Below are 14,862 nucleotides of genomic sequence, written 5' to 3' on the forward strand. Positions count from 1 at the left end.
CTGGTGGCATCTTTAGGATTCTCTATGTATAGTATCATGTCATCTGCAAACAGTGACAGTTTTACTTCTTCTTTTCCAATTTGTATTCCTTTTATTTCTTTTTCTTCTCTGACTGCCATGGCTAGGACTTCCAAAACTATGTTGAATAATAGGGGCGAGAGTGGACACCTTTGTCTTGTTCCTGAACTTAGAGGAAATGCTTTCAGTTTTTCACCATTGAGAATGATGTTTGCTGTGGGTTTGTCGTATATGGCCTTTATTATGTTGAGGTAGGTTCCCTCTGTGCCCACTTTCTGGAGAGTTTTTATCATAAATGGGTGTTGAATTTTGTCAAAAGATCATCATTTCTTTTCATTCTTTTTTCTTTATTCTGTTCTGTGGCAGTGAATTCCACCATTCTGTCTCCCAGGTCACTTATCTGTTCTTCTGCCTCAGTTATTCTGCTATTGATTCCTTCTATTGTATTTTTCATTTCAGTTATTGTATTGTTCATCTCCATTTGTTTGTTCTTTAATTCTTGTAGGTCTTTGTTAAACATTTCTTGCATCTTCTCGATCTTTACCTCCATTCTTCTTCCGAGGTCCTGGATCATCTTCACTATCATTATTCTGAATTCTTTTTCTGGAAGGTTGCCTATCTCCACTTCATTTAGTTGTTCTTCTGGGGTTTTATCTTGTTCCTTCATCTGGCACACAGGCCTCTGTCTTTTCATCTTGTCTATCTTTCTGTGAATGTGGTTTTTGTTCCACAGGCTGCAGGACTGTAGTTCTTGCTTGTGCTGTCTGCCCTCTGGTGGATGAGGCTATCTAAGAGGCTTGTGCAAGTTTCCTGATGGGAGGGACTGGTGGTGGGCAGAGCTCAGTAAAACTTTAATCTGCTTGTCTGCTGATGGGTGGGGCTGGGTTCCCTCCCTGTTGGTTGTTTGGCCTGAGGCGACCCAACACTGGAGCCTACCTGGCTCTTTGGTGGGGCTAATGGCGGACTCCAGTAGGGCTCATGCCAAGGAGTACTTCCCAGAACTTCTGCTGTCAGTGTCCTTGTCCTCACGTTGTGCCACAGCCACCCCCTGCCTCTGCAGGAGACCCTCCAACACTAGCAGGTAGGTCTGGTTCAGTCTCCTATGGCGGTCACTGCTCCTTCCCCTGGGTCCTGATGCACATACTACTTTGTGTGTGCCCTCCAAGAATGGAGTCTCTGTTTCCCCCAGTCCTGTCAAAGTCCTGCAATCAAATCCCTCTAGCCTTCAAAGTCTGATTCTCTAGGAATTCCTCCTCCCGTTGCCAGAACCCCAGGTTGGGAAGCCTGAGGTGGGGCTCAGAACCTTCACTCCAGTGGGTGGACTTCTGTGGTATAAGTGTTCTCCAGTCTGTGAGTCACCCACCCAGCAGTTATGGGATTTGATTTCATTGTGATTGCGCCCCTCCTACCGTCTCACTGTGGCTTCTCCTTTGTCTTTGGATGTGGGGTATCTTTTTTGGTGAGTTCCAGCATCTTCCTGTCGATGACTGTTCAGCAGTTAGTTGTGATTCTAGTGCTCTTGCAAGGGGGAGTGAGCGCATGTCCTTCTACTCCGCCATCTTGCTCCTTCGGGCCGAGGTATGGCTCAATGTTAATTTTTGTTGAAAACACTTTCCTTTCCCCATTGCACCTGTTGAAAATCAATTGACCACATATGTGCGGATCTATTTCTGGACTCTCTATTTTGTTTCATTCATCTATAGGTCCCTCTTTTCACCAATACCAAACTATTTTGATTATTTTAGCTTTATGGTAAGTCTTGAAATCTGGTAAAGTCTCCTCCAATTTTTTATTTTTAAAAATTGCTTTGGTTAATCTCTGTCCTTTGCATTTTCTTTTAAATTTTAAAATCAGCCTGTCATTAAAGAAAAAAAAAGTCTACTAGAATTTTGATTAGGATTGCATTGAATTTATACATCAACTTGGGGAGAACTGTCACTGTAACAATATTGGGTATTCTTATCCATGAACATGGCACATCTTTCCATTTATTTGTCTTCTTTAATTTCTTTCAGCAAAATTTGTAGCTCTCAGTGTAGAGGCCTTAGACATCTTTTGTTCAACTTATTCCTAGGTATCTTATGATTTTGGGCCTACCATAAATGTTTGACTTTTTTTTAAATTTCATTTTCCAATTGTGTGCTTTCCAATCTTTACGCCTTTTACTTCTTTTTCTTGCCTATTGCAATGGCTAGGTCCACCAGTACAATACTGAATACAAGTGGTAAAGTGGGCATCCTTGCCTTGCTCCCAACCTCTGGAGTAAACAGTTTAGTTTTTCACTATTAATCATGATCCTCACTATACATATTTTATAGATACTCTTTATCAGTTTGAGAAATGTTCTACTATTCTTACTTTGCTGAGAGTTTTTATTACGAATAAGTGCTGAAGTTTGTCAAGTGCTCTCCTTGAATCTATGGAAATCATCATAGAGTTTTTTTCTCCTTTACTCTGTTAATATGGTGAATAATATTAGCATTTGAAATTCAATCAAGGCTTGCATTCTTGAGACAAACTCTACTTGGTTCGTCTATCATCCTTTTTACATATTGTTGCATTCAATGTACTTATATTTTGTTAATTATTTTTGCATCTATATTCATGAGGATTATTAGTCTGTAGTTTTCTTTCTTCTTTTGAGGAAAATGTTTGATAACCCACTTCTTTAATCTATATAGGGCTATTCATTGGTTCTTCTTGTGTGAATTTTGACAAGGTGTATTTTTTAAGCACTGTGGCTATTCCATTTACATGGTTGTGTTCATTAACATAAGACTGTTCATAGTATTCTCTTACTACCCTTTTACTATTCACAGATTCTGAGGTGTTAATCTCTTTTCATTCTTGGTAGTTATGATTTGTGTTCTCTTTTTCCTGATCAGTGTAGCTAGGAGTTTGTCAATTTTGTTGATCTTTTCAAAAAGCCAGTTTTATATTTGTTAGTCTTCTCAATTGTCTGTTTTCCATATCATTGATTTCTATTTTTATTTTTATATTTACTTTGGGTTTACTTTCCTCTTCTTTTTCTAGTTTCGTATGGTAAAACCTCAGGTCATTCATTTTAGATCTTACTTCTTTTCTAATATTAGCATTTAAAGCTACACATTTCATTCTAACACTGCTTTAGCTGCATCCCACAAACTGTGATGCTGTATTTTCATTGTCAAAATATTTTCTAATTTTCCTTGTGATTTTGTCTTTGATTCACAAATTATTTAGAAGTATGTCACTTTATTTCCAGATATTTGAGGTTCTCCTAATTACTCTGTTACTGATTTCTAATTTAATCCTGTTATATTCAGAGAGTACACTTTGTATGACTTCAGTTCTTTTAAATGTATTAAGACTTGTTTTATGGCCCAATGAATGACCTATCCTGGTAAATGTACTATATGCACTTGAGAACAATGTATATTCTGCAGTTGTTGGATGCTCAGTGTACTATAAATGCCAATTAGATCAAGGTGTTTATGTTGTTCAGATCTTCTATGTCTTTACTGATATTTTGTCTAGTTATTCTATCAATTGCTTAGACAGAAGTGTTAAAATATCCTAGTACATTGAGGAATTATGTTTCCCCCTTTAATTTTTGTCAATTTTTGCTTCATGTATTTTGAAGCTCTATTACTACAAAAAACACATTTACAGTTGGTACACCTCCCTGATGAATTGTTCATCATTATGAAGTGGCCCTCTTTATAACACTCTTTGTCTTAAAGTCTATTTTTTCTGATATTTAAAAATAACCAGGGGCTTCCCTGGTGGCGCAGTGGTTGAGAATCTGCCTGCCAATGCAGGGGACACGGGTTCGAGCCCTGGTCTGGGAAGATCCCACATGCCGCGGAGCAACTGGGCCCGTGAGCCACAACTACTGAGCCTGCGCGTCTGGAGCCTGTGCGCCTCCGCAACAAGAGAGGCCGCGATAGTGAGAGGCCCGCGCACCGCGATGAAGAGTGGCCCCCGCTTGCCGCAACTAGAGGAAGCCCTCGCACAGAAACGAAGACCCAACACAGCCCCCCAAAATAAATAAATAAATAATAATTAAAGGTGCTAATAATTAAAAAATAAATAAATAAATAACCATACCAGCCTTCTCATTCTTCCTGTTTGCATGTTGTATCTTTTTCTATCTACTTACTTTCAACCTACATGTCTCCTGTAGCCAGCCTAGAGTAGGAGTTTGCCCTTTTATCTACTCTAGCAATCTCTGTCTTTGAGATTTTAAGACCATTTACATATAATAGTTGTATTGGCTATATTTGGGTCAACCATTTTTTGTTTTCTCTTTGTCTTCCTTATTTTTAATTCCTTGCTTCCTCCTTTCCTGCCTTTTTTTGGATTATTTCTATACCAATTTTGGTGATTACCCTAGAAGCTACAGTATGTCTCCTTGTTTCCTGCTGCCTGAAGACCACCCTGTAGAATTTCCTTTACTGTTTATCTGCTGTGGCACATGCTCTCTATTTGGTGTTTATCTGAAAATGTCTTCATTTTTGCCATCATTATTGAAGGATCTTTTGGCTGGGTAGAGATTTCCAAGACTGCAGATTTCTTTTAATATATTAAAAATATGATCCTACTCCTTTCTGGCTTCCACTGTTGCTTTTCAGAAATAAACTGTTAGTCTAACTCAGGGGTTGGCAAATTATGACCTTTGGGTCAAATTGGGCCCAGCAACTGTTTTTGTAAATAGTTTTACTGGAGCATAGCCACAACCATTCATTTATGTATTATCTATGACTGCTTTTGTGCTACAATGGCAGAATTGATTGGTTAAACAGAGATCATATGGTACTGGCATAACGACAGAAAAATAGACCAGTGGACTGGAATAGAGACCAGAAATAAACCCTCACATATATGGTCAGATGACTTTCAACAAGGATGCCAAGGCCATTCAATGGCGAAAGGTCTCTTCAACAAATGGTGCTCGGAAAACTGGATGTCCACATGCAAAAGAATAAAGTTGGACCCTTATCTTACACTGTCTACAAATATTAACTCAAAATGGACTAAAGACCTAAAACTATAAAACTCCTGGAAGAAAACATAGTGGAAAAACTTCACGACACTGGACTTGGCAATGCTTTCTTGGATACGACACCAAAAGCCCAGGCAACAAAAGGAAAAGTAGACAAATGGGACTACATAAAACTTAAAACTTTTGTGCATCAAAGGACACAGTCAACAGAAGGACTGTGAGTAGAATATTAGCTAAATTAATGTGATCTTGAACAAGTTACTTATCCTCTCCAAGACTGAGTTTCCCGATCTTTAAGACGATAATACCAGTTTCATCAAGTTTGCTGTATGTCATAAAAGTGAGTGTGTAGTAAATATTTGTTACTGTCCTTTCCTAAATTGTCTTCAAAGTCTATGCCATTGCTTTGAACATCTTCAGTGGTAAGAAATCTTAATCTTTGATCGTAGATTGGATCATATACTCAACTAAAAGCAACTGTGCAAGCTAAGTTTAACAAATAAGATGAGTGATCAAGATAGCTTTTAGTCTAAAAGGCATTTTGCAGAAAGAACCCAATGAGTCTAAACAACATCTCGATCATATTACTATTAGTGTACTTTTTGGAGAAATTCTCACAGAAGTTCCCAAGATTTTTCCAATTTTTATAGGTTAAAATGATTGTTTAACCTGATTCATTAATTCACTGAATTGCATGCCTCTGACATGTATATAATTTGAGAATATTCAAGTTGTCCACTGAAGACTTTGATGACTTGGTTTTGGATCATACAAGAAACATGTTTTATTGGATGTCACCATTTTCTTAAAAAAAATGATTCTTTCCAATTTCCCTAGAAAGAGTAGCAGCAACTGTACTAAAACAATCACTCGGGCTCCTACAAACCACAAGAAAAATCCCATTGATACAGAGTCATACTTTAGAGTATCTTTATAATATGCTCAGGATAATGTCTTTAATGTCCATCTAATTTTTTCCTGCCACAATTTAAGCACATTCCCTCTTGTACTATACTCTGCTAATAAGAGAACAAGTACTTCTGTAATTACAAAGTCTTTGACATCTGAAGCAGTTATTGAATCACCCTTCATCCTTGCATTCTCCAAGTTAAATAATCCAAATTCCTTTGCTTTTACTTACCATGTTCTCTTTTCAAAAGCTCATATTCTTACATGCAATACTGGAATATAACTTTTACATACTTTAAAAGGATGATTAAGAAAAAAATAAAGAGTTAAAATTGCAGTTGTATGAAACAGCAATGTGATTAGTATATTACAATTATGAATAATAAATGAAGACCAGAAAAATTATCACTCATATATTAATTCTACACTATGATTCTACTGCTAGCATTCTAGAGCACAATAATCCTTACCAGGGGACTTTCCTTGCCGTGAGTTGCTTCTTCGCTCTCTGTATCTGGTTGGAGTGGATAAACCTGCGTCTGTACTAGGCTTGCTAGCAGGCCCCATTTCTGAAATAAGGAATCCCATCTGTTCTGAAGGCAAGATATTCTCAGGTGTTTTGATCTGGCATTTTATACTGGCATCCACCTAAAATATTAAACCCACTCATTATTCCAAATTTCCCCCAAATATCTACTAAAAGTTAAGATATTTTATCAGAGGAGTTCTACTATAGAAACATGATCCAACAAATAAGATTGTAAGGCTTTTCATCCTTAAGAATGATACCACCCAATTTTGTTAAGCTAATCTGAATATTCGGTAGTAAGGTGTATATTTCCCCACACACAAACTACTGAAATGTCTATGGAGCTAAAATATTTACTTATGATCAGAGGAAGATTCACCGTGAAGTTTCATTTTTTTTGGTAAAATTCACATCACACAAATTCACAATTGCTTAATACCACTATCTTTTCCCACTCTAACATCCCTTCCATCAGATTGCCTGCCTCTCTTGGTGATACTGGAATGGCCATAAGCATGATCCTGTTGGATGATGTCAGAGGGGTTGTAAACACTTTATTCTATTAATTCTGTATTCTTTGGCTTAATGAGGACCTCAAATTTGTATAAGCTTCACCCCCTATAAAATCTAGATCTGCCCTGCTTATGACATATGAATTTCTCTCTTGGAGTTCCTATGTTTTCTTTGGGATATCAAATCCCTTTGTCAAGCTGACCAACTTCTCAAATACTCTATTTGTTTATGAATTTATTTTAAAATAAAACAATATAATGAAGTAGAGCTAGGAGTTCAAAATATAGCTTTCAAAAGCTGTGATATCCAAATTTTTTTGAAGAAAAAATAACTGTGTGAATGCAATTTTAAGGTACGAAATCTAATCTTTTGGATGTGACTATGAAGGAATAAAGGCAAATTTCATGTTCTTTTCATAGGCATATTTGAAACATAATGGGACTATCTTTGGTCTATTGAATTTATAATATTAATACATAGTATACCGGGTCTCAACAGTTGGGCTCAAGAAGGACAATGAGTTGATAAAAACCATAAGATAGGGCTTCCCTGGTGGTGCAGTGGTTAAGAATCCGCCTGCCAATGCAGGGGACCGGGTTCGAGCCCTGGTCCAGGAAGATTCCACATGCCGCGGAGCAACTAAGCCCATGCGCCACAACTACTGAGCCTGCGCTCTAGAGCCCGCGGGCCACAGCTACTGAAGCCCGCGTGCCTAGAGCCGGTGCTCCACAACAAGAGAAGCCACCGCGATGAGAAGCCCGCGCACCACAGTGAAGAGTATCCCTCACTTGCCGCAACCAGAGAAAGCCCATGCGCAGCAACGAAGACGCAACACAGCCAAAAATAAATTAAATAAATAAATAAACCCAAAAAACCCATAATACATTTGGATCTAAAGTTAGAGCTAGAAAAGAATGCATTTTAAAAACTGCCAGAAATTCCCTGGTGGTCCTTGGTTAGGACTCTGCGCTCTCACTGCTGAGGGCCTGGGTTTGACCACTGGTCGGGAAACTAAAATCCCACAAACCATGCGGTGCGGCCAGAACCCGCCCCCCGCCACCCCACACCCCCCCACACACACATACGCAAACTGCCAAAAAGTTATCTTGGGAATCTCTAACAATGAAGACATTTTCAGTTCCATTAAAGAAAAAAAATCCAAAATGAAATACATATGCATCAGGCTAAGATCAAGAAAAAAAATTAGTAGGAAAAAAAATACTTAATCACAAAAGTGATTTTAATTTGGATGTCCTTTTATTTTTTAGAATCAAAGTTTATTCATTTCCTGGTCATAAGCTAGCAGCAATAAAGGAATTAGTCTCTACCTTCAGAATATATCTCTCAAACTAGAGTCATAATTCTGCTTTAGGAATGAGAATATTAGTAGGGAAATTCAAACACAGTATGCTGTCAAGTCAAATTAGAATTCTGTAGGGACTTCCCTGGTGGTCCAGTGGTAAAGAATCCACCTTACAATGCAGGGGATGCGGGTTCAATCCCTGGTCAGGGAACTAAGATCCCACGTGCCATGGGGCAACTAAACCCTCACGCCACAACTACTGAGCCCGCGCGCCTCAATGAAAGAGCCGGCGTGCCACAAACTACAGAGCCCACACGCCTTGGAGCCTGAGCACCACAACTAGAGAGAGGAAACCTGCACGCCACAATGCAAGATCCCCCATGCCTCAACGAAAGATCCTGCATGCCTCAACGAAAGATCCCATATGCCTCAACGAAGATCCAGCCTACTGCAGCTAAGACCCAACACAGTCAAAAATAAATTAAATAAATAAATAAATCTTTTTTAAAAATTTAGAATTCAATGATGCTGTAAGAAAGTATGAAAACACCTCCAACCATCTCCTTACCTCCATGCTACAAATGGCCAGGAAAGTCCTGATATTATATATGAGATAAACCATCCCTTCTGAGGAGTGGAATTTAATCAGCCAGGCACATCTAGTCCATCCAAACTAAGTTAGGAAGCAAAACTCAAGGGATGCTTTTAACATGAAAATAAGTCATACCACAATGCTCATTCAGACTGCCTCTCTAGAGGCTGACTTCAGACCACAATGTAGTGAGAGGATGCCTGAGGGTTAAGGTTACTTCTTTCTGAATCTTTTGTGCAGAACCACTGGGGCACGATCCTTCTGGAGAACATAATGAACTGGTATTAAACCCAAATAAAACCTGGACAAAGTCTCCACTAGAACAGTCTTCAGCAAGAAGCACTAGGTACCTTTGAGCTCTATTAGGATTTTTTCTTTGCCTCTTACCTGGTGTGTGCTGAACGGTAGCCCTTCCTGCACAAATACTACTGAAGATGGAGATGGATTATGACTTAGCTGCTCCTTCAGTTTGACATGAGCTTGCTGGTTGGCTTCAGACTCCTGCATTGTAGTATTTTCAACAGGCTGAGCTGTGTGGATGGCATAGATGTACTCAGGTGACTGTGGTAGAGAGCAGGTAATTGCTTGTTCTGTGCCGACCACAAAAGACGTAATATCTGAGCCTACAGCAGTAAGTGGCTCCAGCTGGCTAGCCTGACTTGTGGAAGATGGATTGCTGTTGTTTGAATTAGCTAGGATATGTTGGCTTCTGTTAGACTGAGATGTTGAACACTGATTCTCAACAGGCTCCACCTTTACCATCTCCAATTTAGGGGAGGAATGCAACTCATCTACTAACTGAAAAACAGCCTCTAGGTTTACTTCTGTCTTTTTATTTTCATCAGTAGCACTGCAAGGCCAATTAGAAGGCAGAAATTCAACTGGATAGGAAGATTGCACTGGAGGATTCTGGGAAAAGAGAAAATAGGACTGTTTGGATAGAAAACCAAATATGAGATTAAGGAGGAAAGCAACAACATTCAGGCTGATGAACGCTAAATATAAACAAATTAAACTTAAAGCTCACTAAGAAAACTTGAATGCCAATCAGCTTTTCAGCAGTGGTAGCTTCGACTCTATTGTTAACACTTACACAGGAACTATTATATGTCAACCACTATATTAAGTTTAATACTGGAATGGACTAATAATTCTCAGGGTTAAAGTACACAAAATCAAAAAAGCCATAGTACCCAAATACCTATTTGTTGATAAAATGTCTATATACCAAATTCTTCCATAAAGGTTGACAGACAAAAACATCACTTGTATCTGTAATATACTGTTTTAGGAAAGTAGTAAGGAAATGTTAAACACAGAATGCTCACAAGTCCACCAGTGCTTCTATAGATTCAGGGGGGAGGTACTGATATTCTGTTCCAAATGATCTGGGAAAAAATGGATGGAATATCAAATGTCCTTTGGTCCTGAGATTATTTATTTTAATAATAAAACAATAGATTAAAATAGCTGTCACTTTTAGACTGATATCTTCAAGATGTATTCTCTTATACATAGTACTTTGCACAGAGCAGGCATTCAATAAACGTTTGCTGAATAGCTCAGGTTATAAACATAAGATATGGAAGCGTTACTATTAAATAAAACATGTAGTGAGTCAATATTGCCAAACACATTGACAAAGATCGCGTTAATGATTTGAAGGCCACTAATGCCAAATAATGTAAATCTAAGTGGTTTAAGCATCAAGCTACTTTACTATAGCTGATAGCCCAACTTATTGAGTTCTTACTATGTGCCAAGCACATACAAAGTGCTTTACATACATTATTTCATTTAATCCTCACAAGAGGCCTATGAAATGTGATAATCTCCATTTCCAAAGGACGGAACTGAAGTTCAGAGAAACTTCATAATTTATACAAAGTCACAAAGAAGTAACTGACAGAGTCAGGTTTCAAACCTAGGTGTGCCTGACTCCAGAGTTCTTGCTCTTAACCACTGCAATATACTGACCATTCATGCACACTCTCACCATATCTACAGGCCAACAAAACTAACTGCATTTATTTCCAGAATATCTGAAATACTTCCCTTTCTTCCATTTAAAAATTTTGTGTCTACTTATCTCTATTTTCCTACAGTGAACATGTATTGTCTTTGTACTAATCAAAGGTCTTCAAAGATGTTTTAAATGATTTATTTAAAACATAAATATAATCAAGATATAATACCAACAGAGTATCTCCAGTATGATCCAGGGGAGAGAATGCCTGGATCTACAGACAAGAGCATCTAATTTGTGAGATAGATATGTCCTTCCAGTGAAGATGAAATCGGCTAGACTAACATGCTTGATGACAGCTGCCATTAAAAATGTCCAGCTAAGTCCCCTTGATCTGATTCTATACTCCTCAAAAAAAGAAAAGAAAGAAAGAAAGAAAGAAAAGACAAAAAAGAAGAAAGGAATGTTCTTTTGAGTACTGGAATGCCAATAGTAAGATATTCTCTAAAGAACAGAAGCTATCGTGACTACATGATATCAAAGGAAAACAATTCCAATCTTTAAGCAACTATAGCATAAAAATACAAACATGGGATTTAATCTTATCCTAGAAGTAGTAGTCTACAACATTTAAATCAAAGCAATTGCTTCCTAACAAATATGAGAAAAAAATTGAAGTGCAGTGTTTACAACATGGGGGCTTTCTCGTTTTTGACATCATTTTCCTTTCTCCTTTAAAAAAAAGTAATTGTATCATCTTGGAAGGATCTGGCATTTGGTGATTTATATACTTTTAGAGTTTATCTGGCATTCACTTTACCATGGTATTCAATTTTACCACTGCTGACAATTAGTTGAACAACACTGTTCCAACTAACTGTCAGCAATGATGAAAATGTTCTCTATCTGTACTATACAATTTGGTAACCACTAGCCATACGAAACTATTAAGCACCTGAAATGTGGCTAGTGTGACTGAGGAATGATTTTTTTTGTTTTAACATCTTTATTGGAGTATAATTGGTTACAATGGTGTGTTAGTTTCTGCTTCATAACAAAGTGAATCAGCTATACATATACATATATCCCCATACCTCTTCCCTCTTGTGTCTCCCTCCCTCCCACCCTCCCCACTGAGGAATGATTTTTAAATTTTATTTAACTTTAATTCATTTAAATTTAAATAGCTACATGTGGCTAGTGCCTAAGAGTAGGCCAAGAAGACAGTGTAGGCCTAGAAGAATCCTCAGACGTCATTTACATCAACTCTTTTTTTTTTAGAATTGAGAAAAACTAAGGCCATAATCCACAGCTTACCTCTGGCTACTCATTAAGATAAAATTACACTTTGGAATTGTGCAAGGCCAATCGTATTGCACCTGACACAGGGTATGTCCATTGTTCCCAGCATCTTACCTGGAAGTAATTGCAATGTGCATAGGAAGGGGCAGTGGGAGTCACACAACTACTGAGCGTGTCCATGTGGGTAGAAGGAGAGCAGCACTGCAGCACAGCTGGAACAAATCCAAACACAGAAAAGCCGTCAACCCGAATAAACCTCTACAGCATTCAAGGCACTCCTCTCTTTCAACTTGGAACAAAAAATTCCAAAAGTTTTCCTTTGTGGGTGCAATAAAATATATTTAGTCCAATTAGGTGCCCTTATTTGTTGAAAACAAATGGTAATAAGGCAATTTTAAAAGTCATTGAAAAGGGTCATGTCTACTTTTATAAATGATTTCTTTAGCACCTAAACATTTTGTTGCCCTTCTAACCAAACATTTATTCTTACTGAAAGTAGTAATTTCCTTTTTTTTTTTTTTTAGTAATTTCCTTTTATTGAAAATATCAGAACATATTCAGAATTCTAAAATAATTATTTCAATCATTTTAATAGTAACAAACATTTGGAGGAAGGTTTTTAAGGATAAAATAAGTATAAGTACTCTCCAAACACTCCTACTGTTATACAATGCATCCAGTGAAATCTATGAAAAAAATGTTTTAACCATTTAGACAAGTGGTTAGGAATTCAGATTCTAGAGCCAGACTGCCTGGCTTTGGAGCCCAGCTCCAAAATTGTAATAGCTGTATAAACTTGAGCAACGTTAATCCCTTTGGGCCTCAGTTTCTGCATTCTGTTAGAATAGGGATAATAATAGTACCTACCTAACGTGTTTGTTGTGAGGAGTGAATGAGTTAATATGCACAAAGCACTAAGAACAGTACTGGCATACAGTAAGCAATCAATAAACAAATAGCTAACAATGCTATTATTTTAGCTAAGGAAATACATTTTCCAAACTTTCTCTTTATAGTTAGGATACCATGAAAAGGCTGAACTCTTTCTACTGGTAGAGTCATACTTACAGATGTAGCCTTAATAAGAGGTTGAGTCTCCTCTTTTCCAGAGACAGACCCTCCAGAACGACTGAGAATCAGTTATAACATCACATCTTTGGATTAAACAGAGGATGACATTTGTTGAACACCTACCATATTCCAGGCACAGTCCTAGGTCCTTTACATATATGGCCTCATTTAATCCAAACAACAATTGAATGAGGTATTAACATTACTTTACAGAAATAAGGAAACTAAAGCTCAGGGATGTTAAAAAATGTGCCGAAATTCACAACGCCGAGAGTGACAGAGGCAAACTCCAAAGTACATGCTCTTTAATATGTCACAATACTTCCCTAATCTTTCCTTCTTCCTAATGTAATATTTTAATTTTACTAGAACTCCACTTGCTGAATATTTTTAAGGTATCTTTTTTATAAGGTGGCAACTTTCTCTTTTTTAGTCCACATTTTTCATATTTTGAGTGTGCTAATAAAATTACTAAATAATCTTATTTGGTAACCTTTGAAGTAAATTAGCCTAAGGATTGTAAAAATTCATTAAAATGCTTCCCTATTTCTCCATTACTCATTACTGATTTTTTAAATGTCAGAAGTTCATAAAGGTATACAAGAAATAAATATTTTATTTTATCATGTGCATTTTAAGGCATTACATTTTGCACACAGAAGTAAAAAATTAAAATAATGGATAGAATTCTAGTTCAAGTACAAACATAAGGGCTGAGGTTTTCTGAATTACATAATTTTAACAAGTCCAGTGGTTAAAAAAGCCAGCTATTACTAGAATGGCCACATAAAATTCAAGCTGTTGTCATTTCCAATATCCTTGGAGATTATTCAAATACACAATTAAAACGTTTTGGATTTGAATTTGGTTTCCCAGAATATTTAAAGGCACAAATATCCTGGGACATAAGTTAAATCCAAAAAGCAATACAGCAAGGAGGGGTCTGCGGGGTTTGCGAAAACTGAAAAAAACTGGGATCTTTAGTTTTAACAGCTAAGGAAAACTTAGCCCCCTAGTGGCAGTAAAGGACTCAGTCAGGGGCTGCAGGTTTTCACCCATCAGGGCACCATTAAAGTGTTTTGTTACAAATAAATCAGTGAAAGGTATTAGCTTTATTTTTCTGATATTGCTATGATCTGACTCCATTGTTTACACATTTTGAATAGTTGTTAAAGTGTACTTTAAAATAAATTTCTTGGAGAAATAGAATATATAACAGAGAATATATTAATAGATAGTTGATAGCTGATTTGGTATCTAAGGAAACAGCAAAATAGTGAATGTCCTTTAAAGTGTCCAGTTACAAATGGAAAGTAGAAAGGTACCTGCATGAAGAAAGGGAGGACTTGAACAGATAATCCAAAAAGATTCCTCAATGGCTATTTCCTTACCAGTGCAGTGCTACTTCGTATAATCAACAAAATAGAACAAAACAAAGTATTAATAAGTTTACTGAATATGAAAACCTAGCTATAAAAATGCAACTGTGTGCTTAATACATGACAAATTCATCTAGTGTGTATTATGAAAGCACTGTGAAAGCACTAACATTTATAAAACTGAGTTTATCGCTATGTCCTAAGACACGTTCATCTGCATAAAGATCTTCCAGTATTTTCCTGAAGGCAGTGTTCACTTAAGGCATTAAATTGCATATAGAATAAAAAACTGGAAA

The 14,862-nt window shown here is 37.1% G+C and overlaps 1 protein-coding gene across 1 annotated transcript in view; it reads right to left on the minus strand.

Moving 5' to 3' along the window:
• Positions 1-14,862, minus strand: part of HSF5 (heat shock transcription factor 5) — a 54,525-nt gene that overhangs the window by 26,764 nt on the left and 12,899 nt on the right. The window contains exons 3-5 of the mRNA XM_082440136.1: positions 12,231-12,328; positions 9,236-9,757; positions 6,382-6,559 (exon numbers count right to left, since the gene is read on the minus strand). Coding sequence (XP_082296262.1) covers positions 6,382-6,559; positions 9,236-9,757; positions 12,231-12,328 — 798 coding nt within the window. The remainder of the gene's footprint in view (positions 1-6,381; positions 6,560-9,235; positions 9,758-12,230; positions 12,329-14,862) is intronic.

The sequence above is a fragment of the Balaenoptera physalus genome (genome assembly GCF_965194825.1).
Source record: "Balaenoptera physalus genome assembly, chromosome: 20".
NCBI classification, from domain to species: Eukaryota; Metazoa; Chordata; class Mammalia; order Artiodactyla; family Balaenopteridae; genus Balaenoptera; species Balaenoptera physalus.